General features: G+C 46.5%; 1 protein-coding gene across 4 annotated transcripts in view; it reads left to right on the top strand.

The window, feature by feature from the left end:
- PPM1K (protein phosphatase, Mg2+/Mn2+ dependent 1K) overlaps positions 1-19,067 on the top strand; it is a 31,032-nt gene extending 11,965 nt beyond the window's left edge. For all 4 annotated transcript variants that reach the window (XM_053255485.1, XM_053255482.1, XM_053255483.1 and 1 more), the window contains exons 4-7: positions 8,506-8,671; positions 9,875-10,019; positions 11,408-11,542; positions 15,255-19,067. In XM_053255485.1, coding sequence (XP_053111460.1) covers positions 8,506-8,671; positions 9,875-10,019; positions 11,408-11,542; positions 15,255-15,386 — 578 coding nt within the window. In that variant the 3' untranslated portion in view covers positions 15,387-19,067. The remainder of the gene's footprint in view (positions 1-8,505; positions 8,672-9,874; positions 10,020-11,407; positions 11,543-15,254) is intronic.
- The last annotated feature ends 6,242 nt before the right edge of the window (positions 19,068-25,309 follow it).

The raw sequence follows: 25,309 nt of genomic DNA, 5'->3' as shown, positions 1-25,309 counted from the left end.
CCGCCAGTTGCTCCTGCCGTTTCAGCGGCCCTTTAAAGGGACAGGGCCCAGTCACAGCATCAGTAAAAATTTACTCTGCGTTACAGAGCGGCTGGCTGAGGCCGCTCCAGTCCCGGCGGCGACGCTGCTCTCCCGGGAACAAAGCGGAGGCGGGAGCGTGCACGTGCGACAGCTACTCCGGCAGGCCGCCTTTGCAATCTCCAACTCAGCTTGCTCTGGGGGTAGGAAGAGGCGACAGGGGCGCCTCGTCATCGGCCCGGGCACCTGCTGAGGGATCGGGCAGCTGGGAGGGCGGGCAAGGGCCCCAAAGTCTCCCCCTACCCGGCTTCAGCGGCGCCGCCACCTCGGCTGGCTTCCCCCGCCGCCTCTTCCTCCCGGCCGGCTTCGGCGGCGCGGCCAGGCCTTGGCCATGGCTCCGCCGCCGCCTCGGCCACGCCGCATCCTCCCCGCTCCTCCAGTTTCCCCCGCCGCCTCTTCCCTGGTTTGGGGGGGCTTCCCCGGCTTCTTTGAGGTGGCCGCTTCTGGCCGCCCCACATGGCTGCCTGGTGTCGGCGGTCGTGTCTCCCTTGGGCTGTTCTGGGCCTGCACTTCGCGCAGGCCCAGGACAGCCCAGGGAGACACGGATGCAGACACCAACGTTCCAAAGGCACGGACACTCACTTAGCCTTTTATTATATAGGATGACCAACACGTTGTATTTTGCCTGGAAACATATCGGCAGCCAGTGTAACTCCTTCAGTACAGGAGTAATATGGTCTCTCCTAGATGACCCAGAGACCAGCCTGGCTGCTGCATTCTGGACCAACTGTAGTTTCCGGACTACGTACAAGGGCAGCCCCACATAGTGCGCATTACAGTAATCCAGTCTGGAGGTTACCAGCAGATGCACCACTGTTTTGAGGTCGTCTATCTTAAGAAACAGATGCAGCTGGCGTATCAGCCAAAGCTGATAGAAGGCACTTCTGGCCACTGCCTCAACCTGGGACACCAAGGAGAGATTTGGATCCAGAAGCACCCCTAGACTGCATACCTGTTCCTTCTGGGGAAGTGTTACCCCATCCAGAACAGGCAGATCAAAATTGTCTCTTGAGTTCCGACCCTGCACAATGAGTACCTCTGTCTTATCTGGATTCAGTCTCAGTTTGTTATCCCTCATCCAGCCCATTACCACCTCCAGGCAGACATTTAGGGAGGTTATGCCCTCTCCTGATGATGCTGACATGGAGAAATAGATTTGGGTGTCATCAACATACTGATAGCACCCTGCACCAAATCTCCTGATCAGGGCCGGCTCTGGGGGATCTGGCGCCCCGATGCAACATTCTATTGAGCGCCCCCCACTTATAGTAAAAAATAAAAATTCAAAATAATTACAATTAGTGTGTATTCAGAATTTAATACACAAAGATTTTACTTAATTATGTGCATAACATTGTATATAATAATTATGTACATAATATGTATATAATATAATTATAATTATATTACTCCTATACTTAAAGAGCTATTTGGCTACCAATATGCTTCTGGGCAAAATACAAGGTGCTGGTTATAACCTATAAAGCCTACACAGCTTAGGCCCTGGGTATTTAAGATAATGGAGCAGTCTTGGCTTGAATGAGAGAGAGAAAGAGAGAGAGAGAGAATGGAGCAGTCTTGGCGAGAAAAAGAGAGAGAGTCAGTTCCCCATTGTTCTGGAGGTCCCCGTCCACATCCTGCCAGAAGCAGCTTTCCCCGCACCTGACAGTGCTTTCTCTCCCCACCGGGCTCCCTTCCTCCCTGCCATTTTTGCCCACACTTGCCAGGCTCCCTTATGAGGCCGCTGGCCGCTTCCTTCTCCTCCTCCTCCTATCATCACTGCGTCTGGGGCCATTTTCTTCTCGCCACCTCCTGCCAATTCGAGCCACCGCACGGCTGAGGGGATGGCTGCGGGGGTGCATGTGTGTCCTTCTACTCCCCCTCCGGTGGCAGAAGATATCAGAGCAATGTCATGGCCTGCTGCTTGGCCCAGCATTGCTTCCCAGCTGTGAGGCGTGCCTGCGCAGTTAAGAGACTTAACTGCACAGGTGCACCTCGCAGTTTGGAAGTGACGCCCCGAGTCATTGGCTCAATGCCCTCCTGCAGACTGCGCCCTGATGTGGTGCATCATCTGCTTACTGGTAAGAGCCAACCCTGCTCCTGATGATCTCTCCCAGCGGTTTCATGTAGACGTTAAACAACATTAGCCACATGCTCCCAGAATAGCTGCTACAATCTGACTAGCCGTTAGATGTATCTATATCCCAGCCCCAGAACTGTGTCTATTACATTGACTTGTATATATTGCATGGTGAAAGTAGTGTTACTAAAAGAGTAAGATACTTAATACATTTTTCTTCTTGGTTTAAGAAGTTACCAATCAGAACCATGATTTTAAAACTTTACTGTGTTACCCTGCAACACTGAAGACATGAGAGAGCTGCAGGAATATAGTCTAAAAAAATAATTGAGTGGCTTTTTTGGTAATGCCTCCTACCTATATCTCTTTTCCTTGCCATGATGGTTGTGATTTGTAGACATTGGTCCTAGTCCAGTAGAATGCTCTTCTGTACAAGCTCCGCTGGAATGAAATGGGAACATATGCATCTTCTTTTCACCACTGTGAGTCTATGCAAGCTCCCAGTGAATTGTGCTCCCAGACTAGTGAAAATAATTGCCCTTAATATGTTTAACTTGGATTGTAACACAGTGCCCATTAAAGTAGTGACCTTTGCCTATCTGATGCTAACGGGCCTTTTTGATGAAGGCTGTTGGAACAAATCTTTCAGTGAATGAAAACGTAAAGGGGCAAACATCAGTAATGTTCCTGAATGATTTGGATTATTTTTGAAGGTCAAAAATGCAGACCACTGCAATAACAGCTCTTATTTGGAAATGGCCAATGTGGCTGTTTCATGATTTGGGGCATGTCTTAAGTTCTCCTCTTAATGAGACACACACTGCGTTATTTCCCTGCAATTTCAACTCGCTCCCTTGTTAGTTCTTTTGAACAATGTTGAATATGCAAATAGACTGGAGAGAGCTCTAAGGGAGAATTATACATAGTAAAATTGAATATAACGATTTCCACCCCACACAGTCTCTCAAAACAAAGCCCTCAAATTCGGAATGAATCCTTTGTGCTCTCTTGCAGCTCTGCTCCTCTCAAGTGTTGCAAGTTGTATTTATTATTCTTAATATTATTATTTTGAGCAAAATTCCTGGGTGAATTTCCTATTTGCCTCTGTGTACATGTTATTTGTGGCAGACACTGTACCTGACCAGCAGCTCTAGAATTGGAGGCCCGGGACTCTATTTGCTGGGCTTCAGTGGAAAGAGAGATCTGCTTAATGTGGTCCCAGGTGAAGGAGTCTGGCGGGTTCCTAGCCTGGACTACTGGAAGGTTCCCACATCCACTTTGTCACATTAGTTGAGATGACATGCTCTAAAAATGTCCAGTGAGTGTTAAGATACCTATTGAAAGATTTTAGATGATATTCTCTGTAGAAAACGGCAAATCTGATGTGTGTTTTTATAAAAAGTGTCAATGTTAACCAGCTTACGTTCTAAGGCAACATTTTCATGCTGCTAAATTAATTGGGATTTATAGTAGTATAGTGCTGCTGATTTGATGGGTGGTGTGATTCCTTGATTTTGGAACTGTGCTGCTAATTAGGAGTCTAAGCCACCAACCTGTGTTGACTGGCTTCCTGCCTTCATTCTTGGGGACCTACCAAAAGATGCGTAGGAACCTCAGCTGAGATTAAGGCAAGCGTGTTGCCTAGGAGATGTTGAGAGATCTTTCTCTTAGAACTCTAAATACTTGCTCCACTTCACTTAATGTAGCCAGCATTGGAGATGTGGGAACAGCTCTCCTTGCCTAGTACATGGGGAATGACCATCATAACATGGTGAGATCAGAGCTGTGGCTCTGTGGGGGCTCGTTTGGATGGTACCTTGCCCAATCAGCCCACCCTAAGTGATAAAGATATGAGTGTGCCATGAGTAAGTCCTTGACGTTTGTCTGAACTTTATACTAGCATTTGGAGTACATTTAGAGAAGCAGTTTGGACAAAGTGTGTCTGCAGGCAGTTCAGTACACAGTGGGAGGTACAGATGTGCATGCTCACATCTTTAACATGTGGGGTGGGGCCAGTTAGGCAAAATAGGTATTGCTTTCTAAGGATGGAACCAGGGTGGATTTGATTTAAATCAAACTGATTTAAATCATGATTTAAATCACGATTTAAATCACTAGCAGGGTGGATAAAAATTTTAAAAAAATCCGATTTAAATAAAAAAAATCCGATTTAAATCAAAAAAATCCATTTTTTAAATTTAAATCGGATTTTTTTTATTTAAATCGGATTTTTTTGATTTAAATCGGATTTTTTTTATTTTTATCCACCCTGCTCGTGATTTAAATCGTGATTTAAATCAGTTTGATTTAAATCAAATCCACCCTGGATGGAACATAAGAAGCTGCCTTTTACTGAGGTCCATCTAGCTTAGTATTGGTCCATCTAGCTTAGTATTAGTACCCCTGCTAACTGGAAGTACCCCTGCTAACTGGAAAGAGGCACCTTTTACCGTGGTGATTCTCTTTATTTAGCAGGGGGAGAGTAACTGGCCCTATCCAACCCTAGTACAGTACTTCCAGTGACTGTTGCTGGTGTGTGTCTTATGTTTCTTTTTAGAATGTGAGCCCTTTGGGGACTGGGAGCCATCTTATTTGTTATTTCTCTTTGTAAATCGCCCTGAGCCATTTTTGGAAGGGCGGTATAGAAATTGAATAATAATTATTAATTATTATTATTGTCTACCCAGACTGGTAGCAGCTTCTCCAAGGTTGCAGGCAGGGGTCTCTCTCATCTTGGAGGTGCCAGGGAGTGAACTTGGAACCTTCTACATGTCCTCTTCCCAGAGCAGCCCCATTCCCAAGAGGAATAGCTTACTGTGCTCACACATGTCTCCCATTCAAATGCAAACCGGCTTAGCAAAGGGGACAACTTATGCTTGCTACCACAAGCCCACCTTCATTTTTGTGACCTCTCTCTTATGGGTAGTGGCCCTGGAGCTGGATATTCCCCTGTATCTGGCCTATTATGTGCTGTTGTGCAACTTGCATAATGCAGTGCATCTATTTAGAGATGTTTTAAGTGGATGGAATAAGAAATATAAATGTGGCATTCAAATGACTCCCTTAAAAATGGAATAGCCCTCATTAATGCCACCCTGAGCTCCTTAGAAGAGCAGTATAAAATGATCTGATTTTAATTTTCATTTAACCAAAATGTTAAACTATCCTAAGCAATCCTCTTTTGTTGCTCTGACGAATACTGGAAACACTCCCCGCTCCCACTCCATAAATCTTGCAGCCCTGCCTCTTCCTTTCCTTAAACGCTGCAGGCAAGCTAGGGGGGTCAAAGCAGAGAAATCCAGGGAGGCTGGCATGTGGAGCTTCCCACAAACCCTCACCAGCAAATCTGGAGAAGAAAATGAATTTAAATTAACAACTATGTCTCTTGCTTAGCACCCAGTAACCGAGGCCTGGGGACAGGCAGAGCTCTGCCATGTTCTATAGTGAAGTCACTATGAACTGACCGCCTTCTGGGCCAAGCTGTACTACTCCATCGTTCTGGATGTTGTTAGCCGTGACCTTGAGGCCTGCCTGAGCATTCCTAAGAGCAGATAATCCACCAAAGAATAGTAATTGTGTTGGCGCAGCGGGAAATGACTTGACTAGCAAGCCAGAGGTTGCCGATTCGAATCCCTGCTGGTTGCCAGGAGTCGACACCAACTCGATGGTGCACTTTACCTTTACTGCATAATTGCCGTACCAGAGAAGTCATTGGAAGTCAGCTGCTTAAGACTGGAGGAGGCTGCCTTACGCTGGGTCAGACCCTTGTCCATCTAGCTCAGTATTGTCCAGCCACAGTGGTCAGTAGTCGGGGATGATGGGAGTTGTGGTGTAACAAGAACTGGAGGGCTGAAGTTGTTCATCCCTGGTCTACACTGACTGACAGCAGCTCTCCAAGGTTTCAGACAGGAGTCTTTCCTAGCCCTACCTGGAGATGCCTGGGATTGAACCTGGGACCTCCTGCATACAAGGCAGATGATGTACCACTTAGCTACGACCCTTCTCTGAAAGTTGGGTAAGAGAAACAAGGCTGTGGCTCTTATCTGTAGGACAACCTCTTGCTATTGGGGTGGAGGTAAAGGTTCATGACACCTCCAGTAGTATCTGCAGTTGGCACCATGAGCTGTTCCTTCATGCCCACCTATTCACTGGCATGCAACTTTTTTGCAATTACAAATAATTGCCCTTCACTGAAGGAGCATCTGCTATACCTGGCCTCTTTGTTTTCTCACTTTGCATGAGTGGCAAATGAAGGTGGAGCCTGTAGACTTGGGCTTGATGCCTTAGTGCTCTGCTTGGAAGAGACATGGCAGTTCCAAAAGCAAGGAATAAAACTGGGAGGAGCTAGTGGTGGTCTCAGGATTTGGCTTCCAAGTTTTAGCATGGGCGTGGGGGAGGGGAGAAGATGAAAGCTAGCTGAACGTTTTTTACTGCTTTGTGTGCACTTGCTGGTTAAAACAGGTATTTTACTGGTAACTGTTAAGCTTCACATTGCCTGCTTAAATTGTATGCATAATTCTACTCCTCTCCTATCCATTTGGCTGGGGATGTTCCGATTAGTAATCCCAATATCACCAGGGGACCCAGGGTTGAGAATGCCAGCTTAAAGCAATGGGCAGACTGATCTTGTAACTGTTTTCTGACCATGCAAAAAAATCCCAAAGGGATGGCCCAACCTTACAGAAACGGATGGCTATCACTTTTTTAAGGCAGTGTTCAGCAGCCATTTAATGAGCTCCTTTGCAGTAACAATACCTGTTTTTAGAATAATACTGCCTAGTTTAGACATCTTTCTTTCTTGTCTAATTCCTCATTCTATGCTGTATTCATTTCACAACAAAGCTTGGAGCAATTCCCTCCCCCGTCCCCCCATTCCTCAAACGTTCAGTAGCTTCATCATTATTCATAAGGGAAAAGGGGCTGTGGGCTGGCATTATAATTCTGTGTGCACGTATGATGGAAATAAGGGCTTAGCTCATTGGCCTGTCAGAGCCTACCTCTCTCTCCTGTAGCCCAATAGTATGCATGAGCCACAGGGTGGATTTTCGCATTCAAAAAAAATTAGAAACGGAAAAAAGACTGCCCATTACAAAACTAGTTTCCAAGGAGCTAAACTGATTACAAGCCAACATCAGTCTGGGTTATGGTGCACAAGTTTATAATATTTAATATAGTGCACAAGCTTATAGTGCAGATATAAACTCTGTAGTCCTGGAAAAACTAACTTTCCCTAACCTACAGACATAGGGTGTATGATAAGAGCAAGTCCTTTAATAGTCTGAAATGGCAACTGGGCTCTTGAGGAAAACATGGTTATTTAATACAAAAACAAAAACTTCACTAGTGCTTATGTATTTGTGCCTCTGTACCCAAATGCAAAAAGTCAATTGTGTGAGGTGCCTGTGTTAGCAAGGTGAAGCGACTAAGGAGAACACCTTGCCACCTGCCCCCTAATACAAATACCAAATACCCCTAATACCTGCCCTCTACTACAAAATGACAGTTTCCTGGAGGAAGATGCCACAATAGCAAAACCTTCTCACAGAACTGCTCTGGCTGTAATCTGAAAGATCACAGGTCCTTTAGCTTAAGCCCTGGCAGCTGCTTTGTCGCTGGGGATGTCTTGCCTGTCGATAGAATCATTTGCCCCCGATCTTTCATACCTGAACATCTGTATCTTGCCCCTTTGCATGGAGTCATGTTGTAAGAGGACAGCCCTGTCCAGGAGTCTTCAAACTGTGGGTGCTGGACATGGCAGTGCCCCTGTAAGTCCCGCCCCTGCCCTCCTGGGTATGACTCCCTGACCCGTGCTGTACCCGAGTATAGCATTTGTCCGAGGAGACCAATGCTGTACTTTGGGGCAGCGATTCTCCCTGTGGCTGTACAGGATGGGGTACCAGCTTTTGCAATCATGGGGAGAAGGAGAGCACATCTGTAAACACAGCCCCATACCAGTGTTCCCTGTAACAGGATGCTGTTGACTACAACTCCCATCATCCCCCACACTGCAGTGGCTTTTGGGGATCATGGGAACTGTAGTCAGCGACATCCGAGAATCCCTGTTACAGGGAACACTGGTAGGTGAGTTGGGTTTACAGGTGTGCTTTCATGGATGCTATATCCAAGCATTCACTGTTTCAAGAATATCTGAAGAGGGCTTTCTTCTTGTTTTCTGTGCATGTCTGTCTGTCTGCCGTCTTTCTGTCTCCATAGCTTTAGGCTCAACAGCAGTTACACTCTAGTGGTGATGCAGAGTAGATACAGTTTTTAAAAACCTGAAAAGGTGACGTGGCCACAGGGTTTGGTGCCCAGAGCTGACAGCCTTGTCTTCTGTGATGGTTTTGTAGCGGCCTTGCTGAACGCGGGGACCACAGCGACCGTGGCACTGCTACGAGATGGGATTGAGCTGGTGGTGGCCAGTGTCGGTGACAGCCGAGCACTCTTATGCCGCAAAGGGAAAGCTGTGAAGCTGACTATTGATCATACTCCCGAAAGGAAGGATGAGAAGGAAAGGTACGTTGCACAGATTTCGTAGGAACATAGGAAGCTGCCTTATATTGAGTCAGACCCTTGGTCCATCTAGCTCAGTATTGTCTTCACAGACTGGCAGTGGCTTCTCCAAGGTTTCAGGCAGGAGTCTCTCTCTGCCCTATCTTGGAGATGCTGCCAGGGAGGGAACCTGGAGCCTTCTGCAGGTAGATGCTCTTCCACTGTGGCCCCTGCCCCTAAGGGCCACATCTTACAGTGCTTTGCACAAGAAGTCTCCTATTCAAATGCAAACCAAGGCGGACCCTGCTCAGCAAAGGGGACAATTCATGCTTGCTGCTACAAGACCAGCTCTCCTCCTTGCTTGCAAGAAATCTGAGGAGAGGCCCTTCTTGCAAAGCTTTTAAGGGCCAGGTAGGTCCTAAATAAGAGCCGCCCCTAATTTTTGCTGTTGAGATTTTTGCCCTTGTGATCCAGTTAAAGACCATTGCTGATCACCGTCGCCCAAAAGAATAATTTTGGGCGACGTATTCGCCCGGATAATGTATTCTCCTAAGTGTTTTCATAAAATCACAGTTGGGCAAAGCACACTAGAGCTTCTTGATTGCATTTCGCAGCTCATGTCTCCACAGCGCTGAATGGGAAAGCATCCTCACTAGTTGGCTGCCTCTGTTCAGAACAGCTACATTGTATATGTGGTGCGTAAGCTTAAATCTAGCAGTTTGAACAGGAACAAGCTATTACTTCTGTATCTGAATGTCTGTCACCTTACTTGAAAAATGTTGTGGGTGCTATTTTAAGAGAGCCTAGAAATTTTAATTGGTGAGGGACCCCAGTGCCCGATCCTGTCATGGCCCAATACAGGGTTGTGACAGTGTTTTGAAGACCGCTGATGTAGTCGATGGCCTGTTGGACTTGAACTGGGAGGGACTGGGGTTCAGATCCCTGCTCAGCCACTCACAGGTTTAAGCTGGCTTGCTTGCAGTCTGCTGTGATGTAAACCAATCTTGTAAACTGGGGGGGGGGTTATCAAACTTGGGTCCCCAGGTGCTGTTGAACTACAACTCCCAGCATCTCCAGCTCCAAAGGTCTTTGGGACTAGAGATGTGCGGAGTTGTAGTCCAACATCATCTGAGGACCCATGTTTGAGAATCCCGGATGAAAACCGGTTGTGTGAATTGATTTGGGGAACATGATGTATGTAACCGCTTTCTTTTTCTTTTTCCAAAGAATCAAGAAATGTGGAGGCTTTGTAGCCTGGAACAGCATAGGGCAGCCCCACGTGAATGGCAGACTTGCTATGACTCGTAGCATAGGGGACTTGGATCTTAAGAATCATGGTGTGATTGCAGAACCGGAGTCAAAAAGGATCCAGGTGAGAGGTCCACTGAGGCTATGCTTCTTAACCCCCTCACTCTCATAACTTCTCCTAAAGCTAATTTGGGCATTCTTAACTGAGATAGGAACATAGGAAGCTGCCATATACTGAGTCGGACCATTGATCTAGCTCAGTATTGTCTTCACAGACTGGCAGCAGCTTCTCCAAGGTTGCAGGCAGGGATCTCTCTCAGCTCTGTCTTGGAGAAGCCAGGGAGGGAACTTGAAACCTTCTGCTCTTCCCAGAGTGACTCCGTCCCTGAGAGGAAGATCTTGCAGTGCTCACACATCAAGTCTCCCATTCATATGCAATCAGGGCAGATCCTGCTTTGCTAAGGGGACAAGTCGTGCTTGCTACCACAAGACCAGCTCTCTTATTGACCTGCCACAACGTTATGAAGGTGATCAAGAAAACGACTTTTAGCACAGTGGCTTGCGTACAGCCCAGCAAGCTGCATATCCAAGAGGGATACGGACTCACTGGGTGCTTCCATCACCACTTCTAGTGAAGGTGTGCGAGGCTCTGTGCCAATGGCACTCTGCATCATCGCAGCTGCCCTCAGCTGCCGTTTGGAATTATGGGAGTCAGGCACAGCAGCGATGACACAGTCTCGTGGGCGCCAGCAGCAGCTTGTCCTAATAAGCTGGAGGGTGGGGTGGGGGGCAAAGGAGGCCGCTCAGGTAGCTCCTCTCTCTCCTGCCCCGCCTAAGAGCCACTCTGCCTGCAGGCTGGCCATTTGTCAGGTAGAGCTGTGTGATTAATTACACAGCTCTACCTGACAAATGGCCAGCCTGCAGGCAGAGCGGCTCTTAGGCGGGGCAGGAGAGAGAGGAGCTACCTGAGCGGCCTCCTTTGGTGCTCCTGGCTCATTAGAACAAGCTGCTGTTGGCGGCCAGAGAACCTTCTAGGACTTTGCTCAGAGCAATGATGGAGTCGTGAGTGCCACGTGGCCAGTGACTCCGTATCTCTCTCGGGTGTGCAGCTCACCGTGCTATATATAAGCCACTATGTACATTAAAAGTATTCTCAGAAAAAAATATTTTTAGAAATGAAATCCCGTGTGGGCGATGTATGTAGGAGTGGGGAGCACACGTCTGTTCTCAGTGGCTCCCATTAAGTCTGTGGGCTGTAGTTGAAAATGCAACTTTGAGTGGGCAAATCCTGTTCTTGTCCTAAGACTGGATGGCCAGTACACAAAGTTAAGAACATCCCAATGATAGGCATTTTACTACTGATTAACGAATTGCCGAGGGAGATGGGGAGATCTCATTTGTATCCCATATTTCTTTCTTTCTTTTTAAAAAGAAGACTGTGTTTCTGCTGAATCACTATAAAGCGGGGCAACTTGGGTATGCTTATTTGTGTGTTTGTGTGTGTCATTTCAGCTACACCATGCAAGCGACAGCTTCTTGGTCCTTACCACCGACGGCATCAACTTTATGGTGAACAGCCAAGAGATTTGTGACTTTGTTAGCCAGTGTCATGATCCCACCGAAGCAGCTCACATTGTTACTGAGCAGGTAGGCCTCTTCTGCCTTGCCACCCAGGAGCGATGCAGATTACCTTTGGACAGCTTTGCAAAAAGCAAGCAAAGCATGCCAAAATCCTGTATGGGGCACATCCTTCTGCAAATAAGTACAACGTATGATCTGATCATTTAGATGTACCTAGTTCCATAAATGTGTGTGGTGCCAGGGGTGGGACGTGGAGTAACACCACAAGTCTTGTCTTCCATGAGTTCTGTTGTCTTCTACAGCTCACAGAATTTCCTGGAGTGGCTTACATGAGGTTGTGTCATGGAGGGCACCGTGAGCTTGTATTTTTGCTTCACTTTTCTCTGGCACATACCAAACTTAGTTCAGAAAGAAAGTGTTGAAGAGCTAATAGAATTGCAGCACTTGCTCTGTTGGTCATTGAGGCTTGAAGACTTTGAACAGTGCAGATGGTCATACTATACAGGAAGACCTCATTAATTGTGGGTCCAGCACTGGCGGTTTTGCGTATCCACGATTGGGTAATTAGCACCTGACCTCAGAATATGCAATGTCAAACTGGGAGGGAAAAATGGGTTCAATCCACATATCCATGGATCAGAGGCAGCTGAAAATTAGCATGGAGGTCATTTCCAGCTGCCATTTTGTTGCTCATCTGGTTTTTTAAAAGTCCAAAAATCGTGATTTTTTGCAGGGGGGGAATATGGATTTTGGTGCTTTGGTGGGGCAGTACTGGAGGCCCGCGGACCACGGTAGGGTACTTTTATTTTGCGTTTCCTCCCCATTTGGGCCCGCTTTGACCGTGGTTTCCCAGCCTCCAGGAACCTAACCCCCATGATTACATTGTCTGTAATGACCTGGTATTTGCGATCGGGGAACATAATCCCTGCAAATACTGAGGTTTTCCTGTATATGTATACTGGGTTTCATGGTGTGTGGGTGTATGTTTACATACGTACACCCCCACCCATACCCACGCCGATCCGTTGATTTCTGGCTCACTCCTGATCCATAGGCCTGTGTACAGAGAGTTTGTCAGTGTACACTAGAACAGGGGTTCTCAAAGTTGGGTCCCCTGATGATGTTGGGTTTCAGCCACTCTGGCTGGGGGTGATGGGGGTTGTAGTCAAACACTCGGGGCCTCAAGCATAAGAACCCCTGCACTACAATGATGTGGCCTCCCTGGATTGTGTGTGTGTGTTCCTTTTACTTTCTTAATAGTTAGAATATCAAGCAACTAGTATTTTTAAGCCCGTTATAATAACGGGCGCTAGGTTCCCCCCCCCCCTTCTTCCTTCTTCCTTTTCTCCTGCCCCCTTTTTTTTTTGTTTCTTTTTTATTTCTTTCTCTTCCTTTCTTTCCTTTCCTCTGCAGTTACCTCTTTGAAACTATGGTCTACTTTACATTGGCTGTGTAGGAAGTTGTATATCAAGTCAGAGACCCTTGATCCGTTCATCAACCTCACTATTGCCTACTACACTGACTGGCAGCATCTCCCCAAAGTTCCAGGCAGGAGTCTTTCCCAGCCCTCCCTGGAGATGCTGCCAGGGCTTGAACCTGGGGTCTTCTGCATGCAATAACTTACTATGGAGTAAGCCTTGTTGAAATTGGTAGGGCTTACTTCCGAGTAAATGTGCACACTGCAGACTCAGGCTGGAAGTATTCTACACACACCACCACCCATCTCCTTTGCAAGCTGCGGTGCGGGCTGCGACGTGACACAGACACACACTAAGCAAGCCAGCCTTGCCTGGTATATGCTTGCTGTAGAGAGAGGCTTGGGTTCGCGGGGAGAAAAAGTGCTGGTGTTTCTCTCCGGTGGGGGAAACAGCGCAGAGAGCCTGACTGAGCTTCGCCCTTGCTGGAGTGAGAGAAGTGCAAAGAGGAAAGAGTTACCTCCTTGTTCTCTCACCTGCTGGCAAACAAATTGAGGAGGCTGGGAGCAGAAAAGCCTTTTTAGAGGAACCCCCCACCCGGAAAAGGAGGCATAGGAAGAAGCCGGGCAGAGGTGCCGCTGCGGCCGCCGGCGCCGGACGGGGTGAGGAGGCGGCGGCAAGAGGACCGCCTCCCGCGCCTTCCTCCCCGCTGAATTGCCTCCCTGCGGCCGGGTAGGGTGCACCGTCGCTGCCTCTGTGCTTCTGCTCGGATGGTGAGTGCCGGCCCCGCCGCCATCAGTGCCGCCCGCAACCGCTGTCTTCCCCTTGGCCCTGCCTCCCAGAGTGCCGCCCAGAGTGCTGTCCCGATTGCTGCCCGCCCCGGCCGTCTTTCCCTTCCCGGTGTCCTTTCCTCCGGGCGGACAGATGCGGCAGCAATAGAACCGGCCAGCATGGCCGCCTGGTGTCGGTGGTCCTGTCTCCCTTGGGCTGTTCTGGGCCTGCGCTTTGCGTAGGCCCAGAACAGCCCAGGGAGGCAGGGACGCAGATCCCCAACGTTCCAAGGCCACGGCCACTCACTTAGCCTTTTATTATATAGGATGAGATTAACAATGAGGGCTTCCAAAAAAAAAAAAAGTTCCTGGTAGATTTGCAAAAGCATTTTCCCAAGAGGGTTTAATGTGCAGAAATGCAGGATATGTGTGTGAAATGGTGGGTGGAATTGTTGGATAGCTACTATCCCTCTTTGCTGATTGGTCTGAAGGACAGTTACTGCATGGCCTCTCCTTAATTCTCTCAAGGAGGGAGTAGAGGCCCTTGCATGCACGTGAGGGGCTACGTGTTCCCGTAGAAGATTCTGGAATTTATTTATTTGATTGATTGATTTTATATACCGTCCTTCCAAAAATGGCTAAGGGCCTACTTTGCTTTACATAGTGATTGAGAGACTGCCTTGCAAGAGGGGCTGTGGCTTAGTGGCTGCATCATACTTGGTGTGAAGGAGGTCACAAGTTCACTCCTTGGCATCTTCAGTTAAAGCAGAAGGTCTCAAACTTCAGCCCTTCTGAAGTTTGAGATATTGGCCTACAACACCCATCTCCTCCTGGCTGCTGGCGATTGTGTCTGGGGACGGTAGTCAAACAGCTGGAGGGCCACATTTTGAGACACCTGAGTTAAAGGATCAGGTAGCAGGTGATGAAAGGCCATGCTTGTTCTTGGGTGTGTGTGAGTGTAAAATTGGCAAAAACCTCCCCCAAAATGGCTGAGCAGTCCTAGGCCTCCAAAGGCATGTGACTAAGGTAGACCCAAAATGCAGAGTAGCACACTTCAGCAACAAGGATTTATTAACAGATTAAAAGAAAAAGGTATGCAATAAGAACAATTGTCTTTTCATAAAACAATTGTAAGCAAGAGTTTCCATTAACCTGGCAATGCAGATTCCAAGCAATCAGTAAAGAAAAATAACTTCCCTGACACATTTAACTGTACTGGTCCTTATTACTCAAAGGCTGTGCGGCCTTCCCATGTCTCCAGCAGCTCAGCCCGCTATTTCCTCAGGGCCCTCCTGGGACCGACAGACTAACTAACAAGCCAAAGCTTCTGCTGGTGGCTGAGCCAGAAATTCCCACCCAGTCCTCTGGACTGGTCCCTTTTTGATTTGAACTTCCTGGGCTTTTCCCCTTATTAGGAAAGGCCCACTGTCCCAGCAGTTGCTCCTAGTTCTCCCTCCAATTCTTACTATCACTACAACAGTACTGGGCCAGATGGACCAGTGGTTCGACTTGGTAGAAGCTGGCTTAAGATCTTCATATTTGAACAGTGACATGTGACAACTAAACCTTTCTGCTTCCTGATCTCTCCCTCAGGCCGTACAGTATGGAACCGAAGACAACAGCACGGCCATTGTTGTGCCATTCGGAGCGTGGGGCAAATACCAAAACGCTGAGATCAACTTCTCCTTCAGCAGGAGCTTCGCTTCAAGCGGGAGATGGGCATGAAGTCCTTCTACAGTAAGATGTGGGAAGTGCTGTGCTGTAGGGGGCTGACGAGGCAGAAATTGGATCTGAAGAGAAGTCGTCAAAAGCATCTTGTCCATCTTTTTCTCCAGCAGCTAATATTTTCTGTCTGGGCAGCAAACTGTTGTAGCTTGATGTCGCATCTTAACAACCAGGTTCATTCCTGCTTATTTCTAGTCAACAGTTTCCCCCTCCTCGCTCCTTTATCAAGGGTCATTCAGTCTGTTTTTGCACAGACAAGATGCTGGCTTCTTGTACCTGGCTGACATCCCAATGTGGATTTTGTACTAAGTGTTAAATAAAACATGCTTAATATATATATAGAAGCCAAGAGAGCATGGCCAGTGCAAAACAAGTTCTTTGGATAACATGTCGGGGAGCAAATGTATCAGGAGAGGAAAGATCATATTTTTCTCCCCTACAGTCAGAAGTCTTTTCCTTCCTTGCTTGGAGAAATAAGAAAATAACAGCTGGGAGACGGGCTGTATCAGTGGCCGTATCTTGCTTTGAATGGCCCACTGGTGCCAGGTTCTGGTTGAAGCTAGTTCAGCTTTGCAGGGAAGTATTTTGAGCTCAAGGTTAATAAAACTCTACACTGCAGAAATCAAGTGATGGAGATTGTCAGGTGTGTGTGCGTGTGCGCGCGCTATCCTCTTTATGCCCCCTTTCTCAAAGGGTGAGTTTCACACTTGATTTGAAACTCACACCAGCTACTTTGCTGGTGGGATCTTTGGCCGGTGAATCTCTGGAGGGATGTACTACACACTACAGCCTTTGAGCTGTGAGTGCAACATTAACAGGGGGAAATACGTGGTGTACCTTCAGAAGGATGAACGCTACATAGGTTCTTTTGTTTCTTTGTTTTTACTTATATAAGCTAAGATTTTTAAAAATCACTTTAAAAAATACGTTCTGTGAGAGCTGTGTGAACATTTAATACTCCAGTTCTTTTTAGATACTCTTTCTTTCACTTCAGAATGTATGAAAAAAGCTGTCCCAAACGCACAAAGTTAACCTGGGGAAGTATTGTCAGGTGCACCTAGACAATGATTAAGTTCCAAGGTTTTGGACATGGGGACTAATTGGCAAGAAATTGAAGATCTCTGTTCAGTTTCCTCAACCAGCTATTTTATAAGGGAACAGTTGGGTTATACTGCCAAGAGTTGCTACCAAGTTTGACCTAAAGTGAAGTTTTAAAAGGCATTTGTTGGTTCTGCTTAGGAAAAATGCAGGGGGAATGTTGAGGGAAACAAAATGTTTCAACTTTGAGACTGCTGAAATTTCTTCAGAGGGTACTGTACATCCCTGTCTTACATTTTAGCTAAGTGAGATGGAAACGTTCTGCAGCTGGTATTGTGTGGTAGGACTTCAATAATAAGAGTATAAGCAGAAGGGCCATAGACCAAAAACATGATCCTGAGTGCCCACTTATAATTTGGTATCATGGAGGGGCCACTTCATTTTCTTTCGTCCCGGGGTAGGCAACCTTGCCTCTTTGGCTGTTTTTGGACTACAGCTCCCATCATCCCCAGCCACAGTGGCCAATAGACAGAGATTATGGGAGTTGTAATCCAACATCTGCAGGAGGGCCAAAGATGTGCAACCCTTTAGATCAAGGGTTCTCATTACAACCTTGGATCTCCAGATGTTGTTGGACCACAACTCCCATCATCTCCAGTCATAGTGGCCAAAGGCCATTGGGGATGATGGGAGTCATAATCCAAAAACATCTGGGGAGCTAAGATTGGGAAACTCTGTTTTAGATTACAATGGCTTCTGCTCCAGTGTTTGAGAAGCAACTTCTCTTAACTTGCATTCTACAGTTATTCTACACCCAGGCATAACCGCGCTGAGCTATTGAGCTAAACCCTGATCACAATGTGAACCATGGAGCACTGCTACTTTATGTCTGTCCTGCATAGGGCCACACCTTTTGTATGAATCATTCCAGTTCTGCTTCTATATGCCTGATCACAAAGCATCTTTTGAGCATGTATCTAATACTGTGTGAAAGATATTAAGTGCTTTGCAAATGGAAAATGCCCTGGCATTGTCCTGTTTACTGTATATTTTACATGTTTGTATAAAATTTATATATAGAGAGATGTGCATAAACTTTGTAAGTGAAAAGTGTGTAAAGAAATATTTGTAAATATCTAGCATAGCCTGTGCTGTCACTGTAGGTCGCCACAGTGGTGTTTCGATGTGAAGGCTGCCATCCTCTTCATTGCTTCCCCAACTCCTATTTTTATGGACATAAAGATTTGGGGGGAAACCATTCTTGGCTTTGCATAAAAGTGGGTGTTGGGCCTTTAAAATAAAAGGGATTTGATCAAACAAGATGGCGGTGAATGGAGAAGATCCATGGTGAATGGAGAGGGTCCATTGGTGGAGGGTTCCCAACCTTGGGTCCCTAGAGGTTGTTAGACCACAGTTCCCATGAGAATGATAGGAGTTGTAGTCCAACAACCTCTAGGGACTCAAGGAACCTCTGCATTAGTGCATCTGTTCTTCTCCCCCAAGCAAATATTTATTGTGTGTGTGTGGGGGGGGGATGTGACCACAACTCCAGCATGCTTCCATCAGAGGCATGTCTACTGGACATGCCACATCCCAGTGGCTGCACTTTCAGTGTTTGTGAGTAAAGTGTCCTGGTAGCCCATCTGATGCATAGCTGCGGTGACAGATGCACATACAGAGGACTTCTTCATGCAATTGAAATCCTGGTCAGCCGGAGTGTCCAGCTGAGTGAAGGAGCCCATACAGGTAAACGTGTTTAGGACCCATTTGCACAAATCTTGAATGTGTGGCCACCAAGAGGTGTAGCATGGCTAGCAGGTGCAATCTTGCACCCCCTCCCCCCAGCCTCCCCATGCGTTCAAAATATGGCTCAACAATTCTGACTTTTCTACTTCTGAAAGCACCAACCAAAGCATTGATATAATTGACACAAATTTAGGTTGGGGGTGGGGGAGTGTGTTGATCACACTTGGTTTTGGCACTACCATCGGTCATTTTGTTGCCATAGTCAACTTACTGAATGTACTGTAGAGTCTCTACTGGTTTTTCAAGGATCTGAAGCTGCTGGGCCTCTACAAAAGCAGATAATTCTTGGAAGGAGATTCCCATTCCTGGTTAGGTAGAGTGTTTTGGCAGCTCCACAAATCATAATTGCCGTACAATGCTGAAGTGCACTTGTGTAAATCATGTTGCAGATCTTGCCTTAGGAAACATGTAAAATTTGATTTTTGCTTGTGCAGCAGCCTCTGGGTGCAACTCAAAGCTGTTGGGTGATTCAGGTTCTGGTGCCACTTCCTGCATTTCTCCAGATGATGGTGGCAGATGATCATGGTTTCTGCACCAGTCCTTGTGAGAAACGCAGTGACCCCTTGCATTATGTGGTGTTGGGCTTGTGTGTTGCTAAAATGGCTGACTAGCCAAAGGCAAGACTACAGCTGCCCAGCCAATATGTTAAAAAGGTGTCGGAGAATTGAAATCTGTGGTGTCGCCATGATTGAATGTGTTCAAATATTGAATGTTTGGATTCTGCAGCCCAGCTGCTACTTAGTTTTAAGTGGTTGCTCTTTTTATTTCTTATTTGTAATGGAAGCAGGTTAAAGACTATGTCTGAACAATATTTTAATAAACCACTTGTTCCCAAGAGCTCTGTCTTTCTTCAGCTGTGTTTGCTTTCATAGATGAATAGTCCTGTGGATAGAGACGTAGAAGTGAAGACCTGGGCTCAGTTCCTAGACAGTTTTCTGCCACACCAAGGGGCACTAGCACTCAGTACCTAAAACCTATCAAAGTGTGGCTCATAAGAACAGCCCTGCTGGATGAGGCCCAAGGAAGCCCATCTAGTCCAGCATCCTGTTTTGCACACTGACCCACCAGATGCTGCTGGAAGCCATAGGCAGGAGTTGAGGGCATGCCCTCTCTCCTGCTGTTACTCCCCTGCAACTGGTACTCAGAGGCATCCTGCCTTTGAGGCTGGAGGTGGCCCACAGCCCTCTGACTAGTAGCTGTTGATAGATCTCTCCTCCATGAAGTTATCCAAACCCTTCTTAAAGCCGTTCAGGTTGTTGGCTGTCACATTTTGTGGTAGAGAATTCCACACGTTGATTATGTGTTGTGTGAAAAAGTACTTCCGTTTGTTGGTCCTAGATTTCCTGGCAATCAATTTCATGGGATGACCCCTGGTTCTAGTGTTATGGGAGAGGGAGAAGAATTTATCTATCCACTTTCTCCACACCGTGCATGATTTTATAGACCCCTTATCATGTCTCCCCACAGTCGTCTTTTTTCTAAACTAGAAAGCCCCAGGTGTTGTAGCCTTGTCTCATAAGGAAGGTGCTCTAGGCCCCTGATCTGGCTCAGAGGCACTGTGTGTGTGTGTGTGTGTGTGTGTGTGTGTGTGTGTGTGCGTGCGCGATGTGTGCGTGCACGCACCCGCACACACCAAGCAAGTTGGATTTTTAAAAGTGAATTTTGTATCCTTGGTTCCCTGTCTTAAAACATAAACTAAGGCACACAAATGGTCTGTCTTGGCACCATCCACTATGGTGTTACTTTCCTGTTGACTGGGCATTTGAGGGTACCTCCATGACCCCAAATATCCAGGAATGCATAGCACAACAGGGAGGTGAAGCACAGATGGGCGGAGAGCTTCAAATCTACAGATGCATTAATGCAGTTTGTTTGTTAAAGAGGCCTATGAGGAAAGTGGATAACTTGGACTTCAATTCAAACCGGACAAAAGCAAACATTTTGTCCCATAATGGTATAAAAAGCCATGGCATACAGATGCCCGGGCCATTTAATAATGTCCCAGATGCCTTAAGCCACATGTCCTTGGGATGCCCAACAACATGCCTTTTTATGGGGGCTTCTAGGAGCATGAGTAGAAAGGTGGGGTGGGGGAAGATCTCTAGCCCGTCCTTTAACCAAAGGTCTCAGAGCGAGTTGCAATAAAACCAATATAAAACATAAAACCATGTTTGTTTAAGCTCCCAGTTCTGATGGATGTAGCAAGGGTGTTCACCCAGGATGAGAAGAGTTAGTCAATATTGTGGTGGTCAAAGGAGTGCTAGAGGCAGTGCTTGTCAAAAGCTTATCAGGGAAGCAGATAAAACTAATTGGCCCACTCTGCAACATCTTTTCCTGCAGCTTGGTGGATGCTGTTGAGGAAGGAGGAGAAGGAGCATTCTTGGAGCTTTGAGTTGTCTATTTTCCTGCTGAGCTTAGCTCTAGAGACCTAACTTCCACCACATTTGGGATCTAGTGTTTGTTAAGATTTGGAGACAGAACTATTAAACATTTAGAAAAAATGCTGTAAGCTTCTCCCTGCCCATAGGATAAAGCAGGATATAAATGGGGGGGGGGGAATCCTAATAAGAGTCCACTGAATTCTGATGGATTTAGGAAGGGTGTTCACCCACCCTATACTAATGAAGGCTGATTCAAATTACTAGGAAAAGTAGAATGCCAGTTTTACCTAGCCATGAAATTGATATGCTAATGAATATCCCAGAAAAGGAAAAGCAGTTGCAAGTATTTTAAGTGAATGTGTATGTGAGCGTGCACACATGCACGCAGTGTTTGACAGACAAATACAGGCCATAGGTAACTTACTTTTCTGACTGCGAAAAGGAAGCTGTGCTTGCCCTCTTAAAATGAAAAATAACATCAAACAGGCCAATGTGAGTCACAACCAACATATGGGATTGTGCATGGAATGAGTCATGTAGGTATTATTGGCATGCTGAGGGGAGCCCAGAGTTTGCACTAGATCTCCCTGTCAAAATCTAGTACAGGAGATACAATGATTGAGCACATGCTTTGCATGCAGAAGGTCCTAAATTTAGTCCCTGGCATTTCCAAGTTAGAGTCTCAGACTGCAGTGCTGGAAAGACCCATTTCTGAGATTTTTGGAGCCTGGTGGCCAGCCAGAGTAGGCCATCCTGGGTTAGACTGAGTCAATAGCCCAACTGGGTGTGAGGCAGTTCCTTAGGCGATTGCATGGCCTTTTCAGCAAATTACCCACTGGTGTATTTTCACATATTCGCTGCTTGTAGCAGAACTGCAGCTCAGCTGTGTCTCCTGTTCCTCCGGTGACCAGGTAGCTGACATAAGCACCATGTTTGAGTTCAGTCTCAGAGTCTGAGGCTCAGATTCTAAAGATCCTAAAGAGGAGAGCTGGTCTTGTGGTAGCAAGCATGACTTGTCCCCATAGCTAAGCAGGGTCTGCCCTGGTTGCATATGAAAGCGAGACTAGAAGTGTAAGCACTGTAAGATATTCCCCTCAGGGGATGGAGCTGCCACTCTGGGAAGAGCAGAAGGTTTCAAGTTCCCTCCCTGGCTTCTCCAAGATAGGGCTGAGAGAGATCCGTGCCTGAAACCTTGGAGAAGCCGCTGCCCGTCTGTGAAGACAATATTGAGCTAGATAGACCTATGGTTTGACTCAGTATATGGCAGCTTCCTATGTTCCTATGAAACCTTTTGCAGGGTTGTTTTGCAGCTTGTGGACAATTAATTTTACAATCTATGAAGGCCTACATGACCCTTTAAAGCAGGGGCAGGCAACCTTGACTCTCCAGCTGTTGTCGTTGAACTACTTCGCTGGAGTTCAGTGGAGAGACTCACAAACAGCAAGAAGAACTGGTCTTGTGGTAGCACAGCATGACTTGTCCCCTTTGCTAAGCAGGGTTTGCCCTGGTGTGCATATGAATGGGAGACTGTGTACGAGCACTGTAAGATATTTCCTAGGGGATGGAGCTGCTCTGGGAAGAGCATCTGCATGTTTGCATGCAGGAAGTTCCAAGTTCCTTCCCTGGCATCTCCAAGATCGGGCTGAGAGAGACTTCTGCTGCAACCATGGAGAAGCCACTGCCAGTCTATGTAGCCAATACTGAGCTAGATGGACCAATGGTCTGACTCCATATGTGGCAGCTTCCTATGTTCCTAACTGCCTAGCTATAAATTGTGGCTAGGAATGATGGGAGTCGTAGTTCAGCAACTGCTGGAGAGCCAAGATTGCCTACTCCTGTTTTAAATGTTCTAAAACCCAGCAGTGGTGGCAGTTGTTTTTAAGCAAATGGTACAGTAGCTACAAAAGCGCAAGTGACATGATCAGTGTGGGAGGGTAGTGCACCATGCACGGAACTACAGAGGCACATAAAAACAGCCCTGCTGGATCAAGCCCAAGGCCCATCCTGTGCAGCATCCGGTTTCATACAGTGGCCTGCCAGATGGCTCTGGGGAGCCCACAGGGAAGAGATGAGGGCATGCCCTCTCTCCTGCTGTCCTGCTCTCCTGCTGCTCTCCTCTCCCCTGCACATAGGACTCCAGTTCTGCACTACAGTCCTGTCAAGATTAAACATCTGGCTGCTTAAAGCTAGAAGTCCACTGGTAAAGCGTTGCCAGTGTTTTTCCTTCTGATCTGCAGCAGTCAGACGTGACAGCCAAATAACTCTGAGTTACTTAAGTAATTGTCTTCAAATGTGTTTTCATTTTGACCCAGGCTAGGACCCTTACGTAGGGAAAGAAAATTGGCTGTATCTCTCATTGCCTCAGGAATTTGGTTGATGAGTTGCACTGAACATTTGGTGCCAAGGATTTAGGACCATGGCCAAGATGCTCCCGCTCTAGTGACATCTCCAATGACCCATGGATAGAACCCAATCCTTGCCAAAATACTTTGTAACAGGACACCATTGACTATGACGCACACTGAAAAGCATCTGCCCCGTCTTATACACCCCCAAAGTACCCTAGAGTGTATTTGGTCTCCCCAGGCAGCATGCTGTTTCTTTAAATGGAGGTTTTGTGGGTGGAAGCTAAATAAAATGTCTGTGTGGCTGTACTGCCAAAGAGATGTATTTCTGTGTTGGAAAACACAGACTAGTGTTTATTATTATTATTATTTTAATTATAATAGTCAACTAGTGTCAATTTTAAATTTAAGAATGTGTCGATTTAAGTTTATTGGACCCACCTCCTTAAATGATACAACCCAGACACAGGCTTATTAACTCAGGGAGAGCTAGGCCATTGTAATGTCCAGTAATGTAAATCTATGTTCAACATTGGTACAGTGTACACAGATACGGATCTGTATGCATGGACAGTTATGAACACATTGGGCCAGTTCAGAAGAACCGCAGCCGCTACATGTGATGATGTCAGGACCGTGGCAAGAATGTGACCACTCTGATGTCACTAAAGGAGGTGCCAACACGATGTCAGCATGCCTAATAAATAATAAAAATAAATAAATTTTATTTTTCAGTTGCTTCATAACAAATTGCTCTCTGGATTTAAACATCCAATTAAAACACACCACAAAACAAATAAGTTACAGTACAAAAATATCAACTACAGCATGAAACCTTTTTAAAGATCAATTTTATAAAATCCCAAGTGAACAGAAACTCTCCAATGAGCTTTCTTAGAGGGTTGAGAGCAATGAACAACATGGTTGCCTTATTCTGAGCTTTTATTTCTGACGGATCTTTCATGATGAGTCCATATTGTGTAGTGCTTTGGAGTATTTAAAAATGCTCCGCATGTACTTTCTTGCTATAATTCTGTAAGGTAAGTAAGTAATATTCCCTGGCTGCAGATAGAGGGCTGAGGCCTCCATAAGACCAACTTGTGGGTTCAGGAAGCAAGATTCAAGCAAGATTTTAAAAACTGGGGAAGTCCTGATTCCTTAGCTCAGCTATGCTACACCACCTCTCTCTAGAGGTCATCTTAGACAGCACACCCATGTCCTTGGAAGTTGCACCACGCCCCATCACATAATTCTTGCAGCATACCTCCTTATGTTTCCAGATAAAACATGGCTCATAAATCCCTTATTTTGTGTAAATAAACTGCTTAGGCCCCAGTTGAGTAAAACATCGACCCCTAAAACAACTCATGTATTTGAATCCTACAGAAGGGAGGGAGAAAGAAGTGATTTCAATCAGTGATGTAATATCAAATTCAGAAGTGCACGCGCTCTCTATGACAGCCCCCAAAGCCACACCCACCATGGCAGCCATGCCCATCCCAATGGCCACACCCCTCAGATAGATGCAACTATTGGGAGGGCTCTGTTACAAGAAGTCAAGGATCATCATTATTGTAGACTCTAGGGCAGGGCTGCTCAACTTTGGTCCTCCAGCTGTTTTTGGACTTCAAATCCCATAATCTCCAGCCACAGCAGTCAATAGTCAGGGATTATGGGAATTATAGGCCAACATCTGCAGGAGGACCAAAAATGAGCAGCCCTGCTCTAGGGCATGTACTAGAATGAATTACAGGGAATACTGACTGAAATGCATTGGTTCCTTCCAAATGGCCACAGGAATGCATGGAATTTGGCCAACTGGAAATTCCATGCATTCCATGGCAAGTTGGAAGGGACCAATGCATTTCAGTGGGCGTTTCCTGTCATTCATTTTACGATGTCCTGACACTAGTCTGCTGTAGGGCTTGCATGCTGACAGTCCTTGGTTCAATCCCTGGCAGCATATCCAGGGACGGCTGGGAAAGACTCCTGCCTGAAACTATGGAGAGCTGCTGCCAGTCACTGTAGACAATACTGAGTTAGATGGGACAGTGGTCTGACTCAGTATAATGCAGCTTCCTATGTTCTTAGGACAGGAAGTAAGGTAATAAATACTTGGAATAGCAAGAGGAGCAGATTATTTCCATTGAGAAAGCAAATGGCTTTACATCCCTGCTGAGACCCTGGAAGGAAAAAAAGTGCCCGGAATGTGTCCCTGTCCATCCCTGAAGCACCATACCACTGATTTCAATTATAAGAAGTGTGAGGCTCCATTATGGGCAAAAGTTGAGGTCCAACAATTGACTTTTTGGTGAAACTGCATTAGGATTTAGATATTTGAAACATTCCACTT

The sequence above is a fragment of the Hemicordylus capensis genome, chromosome 5 (assembly GCF_027244095.1).
Source record: "Hemicordylus capensis ecotype Gifberg chromosome 5, rHemCap1.1.pri, whole genome shotgun sequence".
NCBI classification, from domain to species: Eukaryota; Metazoa; Chordata; class Lepidosauria; order Squamata; family Cordylidae; genus Hemicordylus; species Hemicordylus capensis.
This window is presented reverse-complemented; position numbering and strand designations above follow the sequence as displayed.